The 16,096-nt window shown below is 40.1% G+C and overlaps 1 protein-coding gene across 1 annotated transcript in view; it reads left to right on the top strand.

The window, feature by feature from the left end:
* LOC122549582 (uncharacterized) overlaps positions 1-16,096 on the top strand; it is a 104,996-nt gene that overhangs the window by 52,604 nt on the left and 36,296 nt on the right. The window contains exons 10-13 of the mRNA XM_043689416.2: positions 7,484-7,575; positions 8,415-8,529; positions 12,551-12,721; positions 13,298-13,368. Of these exons, the coding sequence (XP_043545351.2) occupies positions 7,484-7,575; positions 8,415-8,529; positions 12,551-12,721; positions 13,298-13,368 (449 nt within the window). The remainder of the gene's footprint in view (positions 1-7,483; positions 7,576-8,414; positions 8,530-12,550; positions 12,722-13,297; positions 13,369-16,096) is intronic.

Here is a 16,096-nt window from a genome sequence, read left to right as displayed (position 1 = left end):
TATATTTGGTCCCCACTTCCAAATCATTGAATCATTGATATGTATTGTGAACAGCAGGGCTCAGGTACTGATCCTTATAGTACCCCACTTGTCACAGCCTGACAATTCAAGAATTACCCATATTTTCCTACTCGCTATTTTCTGTTTGTTAGTCAATCATTAATTCATGACAATATGTTATTTCTGATCCCATGTGCTTTAACTTTCCTAACCAGCCTCCTGTGGGGGCTTTATCAAAAACGTTCTGAAAATGTAAGTATACTACATACGTTGGCTCTCCTTTATCAAGTTTCACAGAGTCACAGAAGTTTTATGGTGTAGAAGAAAGCCATTTGACCACTCATTCCGGCACTAACTCTTCAAATAAACATCAATACTTTGTGCTAATTTCCTGTTTTATCCTTATACACTTGTACATATTTTTAAAAATCTAAGTAACCAATGCCCTTTTGAATGTCTCCACCACACTTCCAGGTCAAGTATTCAAGATCCTAACTGAGATAAAATGTTTTTATCACATCATTTGTTTACTTTTGCAAATCACTTTAAACCAATGCTGTCTCATTCCTGTTCCCTTCTCAAATAGGAACAGTTTCTTCTTATCTACTACTACATCCAGCCCACTCATGACTTTGAAAACCTCTGCCAGAACTCCTCCAAGCCTTCTTCTCTCCAACAAAAACAGTCACAACTTCTTCAATCAATCCTCATAACGGAAGTTTCTCTTCCCTGGAATCATTCTTGTAAACTTCTTTTGCACTCTCTCCAATGAGTTCACATCTTTCCTATAATGTGGCACCAATAAATGTACACAATACTTCAGCTGAGATCTGAAATGTGTCTTATATAAGTTCAATATCACCTCCTTACTCTTGTACTCTATCTCCCTGTTAATAAAGCCAAGGGTACTGTATATTTTACTTAATTCCCTTCAATAATCTGTGCATGTATACAGCCAGGTTTCTTTGCTCCTGCAACCGCCTTAAAATTATTTAGATTATTTTATTTAGATTACATTTAGATTACATTTCAACGTCCTTCCAACAAAAACGCATCACCTCACCTTTCTCTGCATTGAAATTAATGTGCCATTTATACACCCACTCCACTAACTTGTCAATGTTCGTGTGGAGTTATACCTTGTCCTCCGCACAATTTTAACTCTTCCAAGTTTTGTATCATCTACAAGTTTTGAAATTGTGCCCTGTACACCAAGCTCTAGGACATTAATATACACCAGGAAAAGTACTTGTCCGAGTACTTACTCTGGAGGGGTGGGGTAGATCACTATTACAAACCTTTACAATACAGTGTGTTGTCACCCATGGCACCAAAGTGTCCTCAAAAGTATTTTTCTAACATTACTCCCCCCACCCCCACCATCATTGCTGTTACATATTTGTGTTGTCCTACTTTCTGCAGATAGGACTGAGGGAGCCTGTTCAGCATTGAAACTTCTGTTGGGTGCTCCCAAGGGATGCTTGTTTGTCGTGGGCCCAGATATACCAAAGACTCGTGGACATTCCTCAGCCTGAACTTTCAAGTTCTGAGGAAGCAGGCACAGTGGAGGTGGAGGGCCTTGACACCTCTGGAGTGTCCTGTTAGGATATGTCTGAGGTGTCTGTGTGTGTGCTTCCACCTCCGGCTGATTGCTTCCCGGCAGCGGCCTATTTCTTTGAGAGGAAAGGGCACTGGAGTGAGTGCCAGGTTCTCCATGTTGCTATGCCTTCGATCACAACTGGGGCGATGGAGTGCAGGTATCCATCAGGAAACAAATTTGCTGGACATAGCTGTCCATGGAATCATAGAATTCCCGACAGTGTGGAAACAGGCCCTTCAGCTCAACAAGTCCACACTGATCCTCTGAACAGTAACCCACCCAAACCCATTCCCCTACCCTATATTCATCATGACTAATACACTTAAACTACACATCCCTGAGCACTATGGGCAATTTAGCATGGCCAATTTGCCTAAACTGCACATCTTTGGATTGTGGGAGGAAACTGGAGCACCCAGAGGAAACCCACACAGACAGTTGCCCGAGAACGTGCAAACTCCACACAGACAGTTGCCCAAGTTGGGAATTGAACCTGGGTCCCTGGCGCTGTGGGGCAGCAATGCTAACCACTGAGCCACTGTGCTGCCTCTGCCAACTTGTCAATGGAGAGAGCCAGACAGCCATATGATTGAGACCCCAGAGTGTAGCTGCATTCCTGTGCCTCAAGGCAATGATCCATTGCCTCCTAGATAACTGTCTGTCACTTTTGTTCCTCATTGTGCATGTGCTAGATGTTTATTAGCTGAACACTGTTTTTAATCGATGTGTTCCATAATCATTTTCTGAATAGGAACTCTATGCTTCAAGTGGATTATGATCTACTTTGAAACAGGTGTTTTAGAAATCAAGTGAAGGAAGCTGAGATGTTATCTTTCAGGTGGTCATGTTGTTGTATGATTACTTCCTCCATGCTGAGAAGTGTAGTCACAACCATGTGGGGTTTTTATTAATGTTGGTAAAATGTTTATTTCTCTCTGTACATTGCTTGTGTTCAAACATAGGCATAGTTCTGCATTGAATTAAGACTTTACACTTTTCATGTCCCAGCTTTCAGGTAATACATTTCTCTTTGGATATTTCTTTATTGTAAAAAAGTAATACCATTCTCACATATTTTTAAAAGCAGTGGTGCCGTGCTCACTAGTAATCCAGAACTTCAGGCTCATGTGTTTAAATGCCTTAATAGCAGATGGTGACGTTTTTAAGGTGACAGGAGGAAGTTTTAAAAAAGGACATGAGGGGCAACTTTTTGACAGAGATTCATGTATGGAATGAACTGCCAGAGGAAATGATGAATGTGGTACTGTAACAATGTTAAAAGACATTTGGATAAGGACATAAATAGGAAAGGTTTGGAGAGTCATGGGCCGAATACAGGCAAGTAGGTCTTGTTTGGTTTGGGAACATGGTTAGCATGGACTAGTTTAACCAAAGGGTCTGTTTGCATGCTGTATGACTCTATGATTCTGTGTGGACAAAATCCCTGATTGCCAACACCACAGGGGTGTTGGGGCTGAGCAGGAACTTGGACTTCAGCAGCCCTTCAATGGTCTGGGTATTTCCTTTTTTGACCAGCTGCAGCATTGCGGCAGTGAGGAGCCCATCAGCTTGAGCTCCCAAACTCTGTAAAGGTGATATTCCTGCAAGATATTCTCATCTGGTCTGGCAAGCGTAAGGAGACAGCCTTGGTAATGTTTCCTTTGATGACACTGAACTGTCTTCCCCAGAAGTTATGATGAGGGCAGAATGGTGGACGTGATCTACATGGACTTCAGTAAGGCGTCCGTCAAGGTCTAAAAAAGATCTAAGGAGCAACTTTTCCATGCAGAGGGTGGTACATGTATGGAATGAGCTGCCAGAGGAAGTGGTGGAGGCTAGTACAATTGCAACATTTAAAATGCATCTGGATGGGTATATGAATAGGAAGGTTTGGAGAGATATGGGCTGGGTGTTGGCAGGTGGGACTAAATTGGGTTGGGATATCTGGTCAGCATGGACAAGTTGGATCAAAGGGTTGTACATCTCTATGACTCTAAGTTGGAGGTACTAACCCTAATCATATACTTCTGGCAGAGCAGCCCATTTCTTCACAGGGGCTGTGGACATCCCAATGGTATCTACAAAATACAAGGGAGAGATGGCCAATGGTCAGAAGTGGAATGCAATGAATTACACTGACAGCGGGGTTCATGCAAGGTTTGCAGTGGAGTGAAATGAGACATATTTGGTTTGCAGGACAGAAGTCTCAACATGTTCCTAGGAGCAGTTCCAATCCTCTCAGATGAGGAGCAGTCTCAGGAATTTCTCCTTGTGCCTCTTACTTTTTTTTAAAAGAGACAATGAGAACTGCATACAGTATTCTGGATACCGGACTCTCTGAAATGAATTAATTGAAACAGACCTGCTCTGCTCTAGTCTCTACTGCACATTCTGGATTCTAGACTGTGGGGATGCTCGCATGGAATTTAAGTAGAGACAGCTGACTATGTAAATGACCAGCCCATGTCCATCAACCACGGATGTATGAATGCCTTTTGCCGAATTTGCCTCCTTGATGATCATAAGTGATCCATTTGGGGACAGGATTTAGGTTTTTGGGGATTTCTGTTGACTTCACCATGATGTAGTGGCTCTTTGTTGCAAGGTAATTTCAGGTCTTTGGGCAGAACTCTCCCAACACCTGAACACTGTGGGCAATAGACTGTCAGTTGGAAAATACAGCAAGATCGCAAAAATAAGATTTGCGATGTACAGAAAACAAATCTGGTTTTCCACCCAAGGTATGAACAGCAAGATGAGAATCTTGCTAGTGAGCAACAAGACGTTTATTTGCACAAATTTACGTCTTGTTAACACTTAAATTCATCTAATTTATCTGCAGTATGCTATTCTCCATATGATGACAACAATTCCTCATATGAACTTCTGAGCAGTTACCTAGTGACTCCAGATCAAGCATGCCCCTTTGAGCCTTCATCTTGGTCAGCATTCACCAACATCTCAGGTTTTGCTCCACCCATGACTGCCTGTATTCTTTGCCCGCAGAGTTTGGCATTGAAATGTACCAGCTTCACCACATCATCATGACACATTTCTGACTAACTTAGAATACCACTTTGATATTGCGCTTTGGAGTGCACTGATAATATAATGCTGCTGATATGCCACTTTTTGCACAGGAAAAAGCATCCATCTCATGGATTGGAGCAATGTGCACCTCAGAGCTTCTCGCTTGGTCTCCTAGTGCTCACTTGAGATATACCTACTGATATGCTCACAGCATCTCAGCTATGCCTTGCCTTGTCTTTTTCCATTTGCCATTTCTGCAACGTTTAAAGCCTTTCAATTCTTTTGGCTTGCTTTGTGTTTCAGTGCCCATATACATTCAGACAGCTTGTGATTACTCAGCAGCTCTTCATGTTGCTGAACATGTTGCGCTACATCAATGTCACACATACCAGCAGTACCAGCAGCCTACGCAGCAATAGCACTGAACTTGGTTCAACCAAAAGGCCACCTTTAAAAGTTTGCTCAGACCTAATATCAGTTCACAATCAACTGATCAGGCTTGTGAAGTATTCGCAGAATCCTACCAGAAGCAATGGAGATTGTGGTGGTGATGCTTCTGATTACGCTTGACCCGAATCTTCCTTCTGTCTGCTATCAGAAATAACCCCCACTGTCAAATCCAACTTTCTGCTCTACAAGGCAGATCTGTCCTTTCAGATTGCTTTGAATCCTAAAGTTGACTAGGAGGCACTGCTAGTTCTGAAGCAGAGGTTTGCAGTATTATTGCTGGGATGTTGTCAGAACTTCTGACCTTTGCTGTACTCAGTGCCTTCAGCAATCGAATTGTCTGAAGACTGGCACCGGGGACCTCAAAGGATTTGGAGATGCATCATCCATTCTGCATTCCTGGCTAAAGATATATGTAAATCCTTCACACTTGTCTTTTGCACAGATAGCTTCCTCATCATTCTGGATGGGAATATTTGTAGAGTCTCTTCTGGTTGATTCAAAACTTTGAAACATTATAAACTGTAAGGAGGACAGTGTAGAACCTCATAAAACACTGACAAGTAATGGAATAGGAGGATAGGTGGCAGATGATGTTCAATGCAGAAAAGTGTGAGGTGAGGCATTTTGGAAGAAGGAAAATAGACAGACAATACAACTTCAGGGGTACAATTATAAAGGGCTGCAGGAGCAGAGGTGGGTGCACAGTATATGGGCACAGATCAGGGAACCTGGCAGGAGAGGAGGAGAGAGCCATTAATAAACCATGGGCTTCATGAACCAAAGTATAGGATACAAGAGCAAGGAAGTGCTGCTGAACCTGTGCAAGATAATTAGCCTTCAGCTAGAGTATTATGTTCTGTTCTGGGTATCAGATTATAGGAAGGATGTGAATGCATTGGAGAGAGTACAGAGGAGCTTTAGAAGAATAGTTCCAGGTATGAGAAACTGGAAATAGTTTGAAAGGATTGGGACTGTACTCCTTGGAGAGAAGAAGGCTAACAGGACATAAGATAGACATTTTCAAACTTATGAGGGGCTGGACAGAGTTATGAGGGAGCAACGTCATGCTCATAAAACAAGAAAGAACAGGAGGATGCAGAATTTGAATTGATTGCAAATGTGGCAAATAAAGAATGAAAAAAGTGTGTCCACACAACGAGTGGTTTGGGTCTGGAATCCATCTCTATATTCATTCTTGTAGCTGCAGCTAAAAGGATATTCATTCACATAGTTAATAATAAAAAACAAATGTACATTGAAAAATGTGATATTATATTTTCCTGAGCCAACTGTGTGCCCTTAGAGGATTTTCTTTTAGCTTTCTGTTTCACTGTGTTTAGGTATGGAATTGCCAGTGTTGGACTGGGATGGACAAAGTTAAAAATCACACATCACCAGGTTATAGTCCAACAGGGTTATTTGAAAGAACTAGATTTTTGGAGCATTGCTCCTTCACCTGATGAAGGAGCAGCGCAATGAAAGCTAATGCTTCCAAATAAACCTGTTGGACTGTAACCCAGCGTTGTGTTTATTTTAACTGTGTTTAGGAGCAGTTGGGGTGAAGTGAGCCTTCCCCCGTAGTGCAGCCTGTTGGCCTTGGAGCTTTGTATGGTTGACCTCAGGCATTATTGTGGCTAGAGGGCCCAGATATGCCTCTAGATACTACCTAGATACAGGTCCCCCCATCTCAATTTCAAAATGTTCAAGATGTAAGGTGCAGATGTTGTTGGTGGACCTCTCCAACCTGCAAGTCAATTTCTCAGGCACGGAGAAAGTGAGGACTGCAAATGCTGAAGATCATAGTCAAAAAGTGTGACACTGGAAAAGCACAGCAGGTCAGGCAGCATCTGAGAAGCAGGAGAGTTGATGTTTCCGGCATATGCCTATTGGCCATCTCTAGGCCATTTTTTTCCACACTGCAAATGTGAAGGGAAGTTCATGGCTTTTAGCAATTAACCTCGTGCACAGTTGAGGTATAAATCTGGTACCAACAGCAGAAATCCCTCAAGATCCTGGCGGTGGTGACTTCTTCCGCCACTGGCTTGAACAAGGGGGTGCCATTGAGGCATGAAATAGTCATAATGAGGTGAGCAGCATAAAATTGTGTGAGAAAACTCACTAGTGCTCATGGAGAGAGCCCTCCATGGAGCTCCTCGAAATTGACACTTTAGATTTTTAGCAAAATTCGGACCATTGTCTTTCTTGTGTTTGTATATCAGAAGTTGAACTAAGTGACTTGAAATATAAATTGCCATAAAAATATGTTGTGAATACTTCTACTAACAATTGAAATCTCTGAAAGTATTGTTTCCAGTCAGCAATGAGAAACTAAGTAAGTCTGAAATTATGACGTTCTTTGATCACTGAACTACTTCTCTCTGTTTGCCTACAAACATGATTCAGCTTGAAGTGATTGCTGAATATCGACAGCTGGACCTCATCATGCATCCTGTTGTGCAGAAATTAATTCAAATTAAATGGAAACGCTTTGGGAGGTAAGGTTAATTTCCTCCAATTAAATATTGGACGATTGAAGCAGTTGCCTTCAGCCTTCACCACAAAATCCAATGCCTTGCAACTGATTCCATCCCTTTCTATGATCTTTGTATAAGACTATCAGTTTGACAATTTTACTTGACCCTGAGCTAAGAATCTAACCACATATCATCCATTATCTCATGTCCACCTTTGTACCATTCTGCCCTTATCTTAATCCATCTGTTGCTGAAATTCCCATCAACATTTTTGTTACCTCTAGACTCAACCATTCCAATACTCTCCCGGATAGTTCTCCATATTTCATTCTTTCAAAAGCTCTTCTGTTTACCATTTAACGAATACCACACTCCATTTGTCTTTCAGCTCTGTGCTCTATGACTTACATTGACTGCTGATCCCCAAATGTTTTGAATTCTCACCCATATTTTGAAGCCTTTCCATGGTGTCAACCCCGTCCTCTGTCTTTAACCTTCTTCAAGCCTAAAAATATCTCCAAGATATCTGTTTTTCTCCCCATTCTGGTCTCTTTTCTAATACTGCTTCCTTTACCCAATGAAGGTCTTATACTTCATACATTTAACTATGGGCCATAAGCATTGGCGCTCATTCCTTAAACTTCTCCTCCCCCTCTTCCTTTAAGACTGTTCTAGCTGATGCCATTATTGCACTGACATCAGTTTGTGTCTGACTCATCTCGTGGAAAGTGCTTTGTAACAATTGACAGCGGATTTTGAATGCAAATTGTTGCTGAGAATATTTTTGCTGGCTTCACTTTATGATTAAACCTCTCATTCCTGGATATAGCAGTAAGCTCACAATTTGTTTGGCTTTCTAGGAGAGGAGTCACAATCATGTTGGGGCTAAATATCCTCTTCATTTTGTCTTGGACTATCCTTGGACTTACTTCCTCTCTGTCATATTCTGAAAAATTGAAGTATGTTCTACCTCGTGTAAGTACAATGTCTCTACTTGAAATCAGAAGGTATCAATTCAGAATCAAATTTTTACCCGTGAAACAAAATTGGAGTTAATTTAGTTTTAGGTGGGTAGTGCCTGGAGCACTGGACTATACTGCCTAAAGTTCTTACCTAGTGCCATTTTGAAGGTGTAGCTTAATTTCAATATTGCTGGTAAGCTGCAAATACTGTTCTGAAACTCAAGGTAACTTGCCAATTGGGAGGTAGTGGGCCCATCAATGTGGAAATGTTATTCTTGGAGGAGAGAGCAATGAAATCCCAATGATGGGGCAGTGCAGATGAATGTGGAGGGTCAGAGGCTACCCTACATAATGTTTTAGGAGGCTAGTGAAAGCATTCATATACTTCACATTGCACAAAAATCTATCAGATTAATTTCAGTGGCCTTTTGAGGGCAATTGGTTAGGTCATTCAAGAAGAGGCCCTTGTGCAGTTCATGCCCACCTAATAATTCTTCAAAGTTGCATCTAGGACCCTGATGTGAGAACCCTCACTCAAATATTGATGGTATAAATAGGTGTTGAGTGTGGCTTTAACTTTAGTTCAAATGTTGCTGCCCTACCATTCCATTCTATCAGGCAGGAGGAGTTAAAATCATTAAGTCTTTTTCTTGGGTGGCACCATGGATTAGTAGATTAAAACATCTGCCTTGTAAACAGAAGATCCTGTATTTGAATCTTAACAGTATATTTCTCATCAGTTGTTGTGGTACAGTAGTAATGACCCTACCTCTGAAACAGGAGTCCTGAATTTGGGTCTCACCATCTCCATACGTGTAATAGCATCTCTGACCAGCTGCAATAGGAAATATCAAAGTCCTTTTCTTCACTTTGTTCAAAAAATTATCAGGGTTCTATTCTCTACTCCAGTCTATTTCTTCTCCTAAGGTATAGGATTCTCCATTCATTATCTTACCCTGTTCACTTATTTGCTAAATAATTCACTGCACAATCACTAACATTTTGCAGAGTGTATGCGATCAGTGTACACAATTTTCATTCTTCTTGTAGTACACTAGTTGAATCACTACTTCAATCAGTCATGTCCTTTAATAACATAATGGAAACCCTGTTTTTTTCTATTCTTCAAAGAGGCAATTCTTTTACCTTTTACAAGTCCATCCAACAACCACCATGTCTTTCATAGTCCCACACTTGCGTCATCTTTCTCACTGGTATTCTGTACTTCATCAAATTCTCTAATTACAAATAGAACTTCAACATTTCCACTTATACTGAAACAGAATAGTTTTGCTCTTTACAACAAAACATGCCTTTTGGAGACTTATATTAGCCTCATAACTGGTTAGATCTACAAACATGCATTTTGTTAACCAGTACAAAATGCAAGAAAAATGCAAAATAAAGTTTCTCTTTCTAACAAAATCAATGTGCTTTGCACTTCATTGGGACTGATGCTGCTCAATTAAATTTTCATATTCTATTCTGATCACTGTGTATGGTGCCTTCTGTACCTTCCAAATATGTGGATTCTTTAGGGGCCTATATTATCTAGTTTATCTGTGAGGGTAGTCACCTTCTAGTCTAGTGAAGAAGTCTTATAAAATGAACAAGTTATAATTTGTTTCCCTGCAACGATTAACTAGTTACAAATATTGGGTTTATGTTATGATAAAGAGTGGTGGGAGGACCAAACCATGGGTGACATAACTTTACTCTTCCAAGACATCTGCCTGACAATGAATGGTGCTTATTAGAAATCTTAATCCTATTAGATGCTTCCAGATCCATACCTCACAAGGAAGTCAGGACTCCAGGTTTTCGAAGCCAGAGGGAGATTTGAAAGTAAGGGTAGAATCTTGAGAATGGAGGGGTCTGTTACTCCACTGGCTATATGGGATCCCAAAGGGAATGATCCCCCTCTACTTTTTTCCAGACAGTAGTCCATGTACACAGCTGCAAGGCCACTCCTTGTCCTGAGCCTTCCTGCACCACAGGTAAAATAGTGGCAGAGAGGAAATAAGGACATTTTGATGGCCTGTCATTGGCCACTAAAAAGTCTAAACATGTCCAATGGCGAATGGTACACCTGATGTTTACTGCCACTTTGTCAAATGGGAGATAGGCTAGTCATGGGTGGGAATATGGTGGGGGGATAGGCCACATGCTACACTGTTAAAATATGCTGGAAGGGGAAAGTAAAATCTAGGAAATGAAGTCCATACCCTTCACAAGTTTTTTGTTTCTTTGACAAGAATCAGACTAATTCTAGCAGTTTTTTTGAAATTGTCTTTGCCAAGTGAGTAACACTGGCAAGATTATATTTATTGCAAGTTCTGAATTTCCATAAAGTGGTATTGCTGGTACTTGCCATGAATATTTTCAACTGGGAGGCTTACTAAACCTTTCAGAAGATCTTCAAAACCTTTAATGTCATGCACCGAGGATGAAAGTGATTTTCCATGCACACCGAGCGAAGTAGAACTGACAGATTCCTTTCTCTGAAGAACATTCATGAACCAGTTGAGCTTTAAGGAATTAACTGGTAGTTTTCACAATTTTGTCTCATGCAGGCTATAAATTACCAGATTCTTATGGATTCAAGTCTCTTTTTTATCAATTAGACTCATAGACCTGTACAGCATGGAAACAGACCCCTTTGTCCAATTCATCCATGTCAACCAGATATCCTAAATTAATCTAATCCCATTTGCCAGAATTTGGCCCTTATCCCTCTAAACCCTTCCTATTAAGGTCATCCTTCAGCCCCTGACACTCCAGGGGAAATACTCAAAGCCTATTCAGCCTCTCCCTATAGTTCAAACACTCCAATCCTGGCATGTCCTTATAAATATTTTCTGAACCCTTTCAAGTTTCACAACATCCTCCCTTAGCAAGGAGAGCAGAACTGAACACAGGATTCGAATATTGGCCAAACCAATGTCCTGTGCAATTGCAACACGACCTCCCAACTCCTACACTTAATGCATTGACCAATATAGGCAAGCATAATAAATGCTTTCTTTACTAACCTGTGACTCCACTATGAATCTACACTCCAAGATCTCCTTGCTCAGCAACACTCGCCAGGACCTTAAGTCCTGCCCTGATTTGCCTTTCCAAAATACAGCATCTCACATTTATCTAAATTAAACTCCATCTGCCATTCCTCAGCCCATTGGCCCATTTGATCAAGGGCCCATTTTATCAGAGGTATCACTCTTGGCTGTCCAATTTACTTCATTTTTGTTTTGCTTTTCAAACCTATTATTGTGATCTGACCTGTGGATCTTGGCTCTTGACCGTGATTGTTCACCCAAAAAGTCTAAAATTTAAAGTATTAAATAATACTTTTTAAAATCAGGCATAGATATTAAATTCTGATTGACATTCCTTTTCTACCTACAACCCATTCTCATTTAATTTTGAAATATTACTTTTAACCTCAGTGTTAATTGGGAGGAATTGGCTGGGAGAATTTTGAGCCAAATAGTGGAACTGCCCGTGCTAAAAATGTCATTTCAAAAGTGTACGTTAATTCAGCCCCTTCAAATGGTCAGACTCAGTTATTCTACAACCATTCAATAATTTGCTCACAGCATTCAAAGAAGATTAGCTGGATCAATGGAGATTAATGAACACCAATGAAGATTATCTAAGACATAAGATGGAGAATGGTGGATATGATAATTTATCATCGAGAAGTAGACTTTGTTGGAGTGCACATACTTAATCACACCATGTAAGAATGTGGGGGCTCTCAGGGCACCGTAGTAGTGTCCCTACTTCTGGGCTAAGAAGCCTGGGTTTAAGTCATACTATCTCCAGACGTCTATCTGAACAGCTTGAATTAAAATAAAATCTATAAGAGTGTTAATGATATAGAAGAGTACCAACATCGCACTTAACATGTGGATTCAGAAATCATAAAAATATGGGGTAGAAAGTCCTAGCTGAAGAATATGAAATGCTAAATTCTTAGTCTCTTGTTCCTTTTGAGGTTATCTTCTTTCTCTTACGTTATATAAATACAGGATTGGTGGAAAATTCTTCTTGCTGTCATAGCAATTGGACTTACTGGCTATCAGCTTGTAGAAGAATTTATTGAAATCCATTCTTCAAACGTGAAGTTTAGTTTCTGGAAGGATTGGAAAAGCAAGGAAATAATGAAGGACCTCAACCTGTGTCACCCAAGATGGCCAGAGGTAGATAAAATGACTGCATAAGTTTTGTATGGAGAAACAGCATCTTGAACAGTAAAATATAACTTGTAATTTTCTCTCAATTTTTTTGAAATGGGAAAATTCAGTTCTTGTTAAGTATTTTATTTAACACTTGCAACACCATTGGCAAGTTTTATACAATGAAGTACTTTACTAAGCTCCAAAGGTAGCAATCCTTTCACCTTTACATCTGATAATATAAATCTTAACTTGTGGTGTCTTGATTAGGTTTAAAACATTTATTCCACAGCAAAGCTGTTGAATGATGCTACTGTCTACATTAGACCAGTTGCCAAAAGATTAGAAAAAGTTATCAATGTACAACGGGCTAAGTAAATTTATTGAAAAGTAAATTTTTTTTAGTAGAATCATGATGCCTAGCATATCAATACATATTTTCTTTTGCCTTTGTTTTCATGGGTATATTGTTTTGCTACTCCAAACTTAATTCATAATTGAAATATCATCCATTAACAATTCCATTCTTTCTGCTCGAACTAGATGCATCAGTTTACAAATACTGATTATCCTATACAATTTTTTTTTCTTGACTGATAGGAGGAGTCATATCTAAAGAAACAGCTGGCTGGACTGGACGAATTGCATCCCCACTATTTTAGAGATTTTTGGTAATGCTGTTGATTAAAACTTTGTGAATTTCACAATACGCATGTGTTGGTTATTAATGTGATTCCCAATTCCCAGTCAATTCCAGAGTATTTGAATGATAATAGGGCCCAGGTGTAAATGGGACAGCAGCAGCTGAAAATAGCAAAGGGTGACATACTACCCTATTTATATTTGTGCTGAAGCTGTCATCATTTTGAGCGGTGTCCTGAGTTAAGTGGTCGAAACATAAGCTTATTTCAAATGGAAAGCCATGTGATTTGAAGTATGTCAGTCCTTGATTTCAATTCTGAGCGGCAAATGATTACAATTTGTACTACAAACACTCTGAAATAGCACTCCAATTTGCATAAATTTATGAAGATTCCATCATCTTTAGGCTGGCACCTCATCAATTTGCAGGTCCTTGTTGGTTGTCATTGGAAATGGCCAAACAGTGAGCAGGGATACAACCTGTATGTGTTTAACAGCCTTCCCACCCATTTTTCGCTAAGTGTATCAGGTTAAAATGACCCCAGATATGTAGACACGCTTTCTTCTGACACAGATACATTAATTAATTATTTGTGCTTTCAGGTTAGTTAAGCTGAAAAATTTCACAGCATAGTCACAAGTATTGATGTGTTGTGGGGTTGAAACAATCTGAATTGTAGGAGTTTAACTGTTCACAAACAAACATGTCATTGTGCTCGTGACTGTTCCAGCTACTCTCCTGACCATACTTTTTGAACATTTTTAATTAAGTGGAGAGAGTATCAGCAGAAATTGACTTAAATATTATAGTTAGTTATCTAACTGTTGTAACTAATTTCATTTAAGAACAACACTAATAGGGAAGCTGCAGCAATTTGGACTCTCAAATCAATTAGCATCTTCTCTCAGCATCTTTTTTTCATTCTTTCATAGTTTGTGCACATCCCTGTCAAAGTATTTGTTGCCCATCCCTAATTACCCTTAAACTGAGTTTTGGAGGGCAGTTAAGAGGTAATCATGTGGCATTTGCATCAAGGTCAGAACAGGTATGAATGACAGATTTCCACCCTTTGAAAGACATTAGTGAACCAGAGGGATTTTTACAACAATCCCATGACAATTATATGATCATTATTACTTTTCATTCCACATTTTATTAATGGAATTTAAATTCCAAGTCCAGTGATAATATGAGTACTCCATCTTCCCTTGTTGTTTCTCCTAAAAGGAGAATGTTTGCTAGTTTTGGTCCAATTACCTGGACGAAGAGAGAAAAGTGAGCAGGGATCTCTTTAATTATCACTTAAACAGTGAAGTAAAAGGGAATTGTCCCTGATAGTCTGTGCAGATGAGTGGGGCTTGGAAAGATTCATCGTCCTGCTTGAGCTGGAGATTTGGAAAATGGGGTATTACTTGACAGGCATACAGAAAAGGGAAAGATTGACAATTGTTAAATTTAATATGGTTGCATTTTCATTTGCAAATCAGAAAAGGACATGTGATCTGTATCAACATCCTGGTAACGATGGCTGTAGGTTAGCTCGCTAAGCTGAAAGGTTTGTTTTCAGATGTTTTGTCACTATAACTAGGTAATAGGTAACATCGTCAGTGAGACCCTTCAGTGGAGCGCTGGTGGGATGTCCCGCCTCTCTATTTATAGATTTGGTTTTTTTAAGGTGGATGATATTTACAAAATACCATGCAAGAACTGTAAATAAATACTACATTGAACAAACAAGCAGGAAGCTTGCCACAAGGATACATGAACACCAACTAGCCACCAAAAGACATGGCCCACTATCACTAGTTTCCATACATATAGACAAAGAAGGACACCATTTTGACTGGGCCGATACACACATCCTAGGACAAACGAAACAAAGACTTGTATGAGAATTCCTTGAGGCCTGCCATTCTAATTGAAACTCCATAGAGTCATAGTCATAGAGATGTACAGCATGGAAACAGACCCTTTAGTCCAACTTGTCCATGCCAACTAGTCCCACCTGCCAGCACCCAGACCATATCCCTCAAAACCCTTCCTATTCATATAACCATCCAAATGCCTTTTAACTGATGCTATTGTACCAGCCTCCACCATTTCCTCTGGCACTCATTCCATACCGTACCACTCTCTGTGTGGAAAAAGTTGCCTCTTAGGTCTCTTTTATAACTTTCCCCTCTCACCGTCAACCTATGCCCTCTAGATCTGGACTCCTCCACCCTAGGGAAAAGAACTTGTCTATTTATCCTATCCATGCGCCTCGTGATTTTGTAAACCTCTATAAGGTCACCCCTCAGCCTCTGATGCTCCAGGGAAAACAGCCCCGGCCTATTCAGCCTCTCCGCATAGCTCAAATCCTCCAACACTGGCAACATCCTTGTAAATCTTTTCTGATCTCTTTCAAGTTTCACAACATCCTTCATATAACAGGGAGACCAGAATTGCACACAATATTCCAACAGTGGCCTAACCAATGTCCTGTACAGCTGCAACATGACCTCCCAACTACTGTACTCAATACTCTGACCAATAAAGGAAAGCATACCAAATGTCTTCTTCACTATCCTATCAACCTGCGACTCCACTTTCAAGGAGCTATGAACCAAGGTATCTTTGTCCAGCAACCCTCCCTAGGACCTTACCATTTAGTGTATAATTCCTGCTCTGATTTGTTTTTCCAAAATGCAGCACCTCGCATTTATCTAATTTAAATTCCCTCTGACACTCCTCGGCCCATTGACCCATCTGATCAA

The sequence above is a fragment of the Chiloscyllium plagiosum genome, unplaced genomic scaffold, assembly GCF_037043375.1.
Source record: "Chiloscyllium plagiosum isolate Xiang-an unplaced genomic scaffold, Cpla_swu_hap1 HiC_scaffold_4, whole genome shotgun sequence".
In the NCBI taxonomy this organism is placed as follows: domain Eukaryota; kingdom Metazoa; phylum Chordata; class Chondrichthyes; order Orectolobiformes; family Hemiscylliidae; genus Chiloscyllium; species Chiloscyllium plagiosum.
Note: the sequence above shows the minus strand (reverse complement) of the source record. Positions and strands in the feature narration are given on the sequence as shown.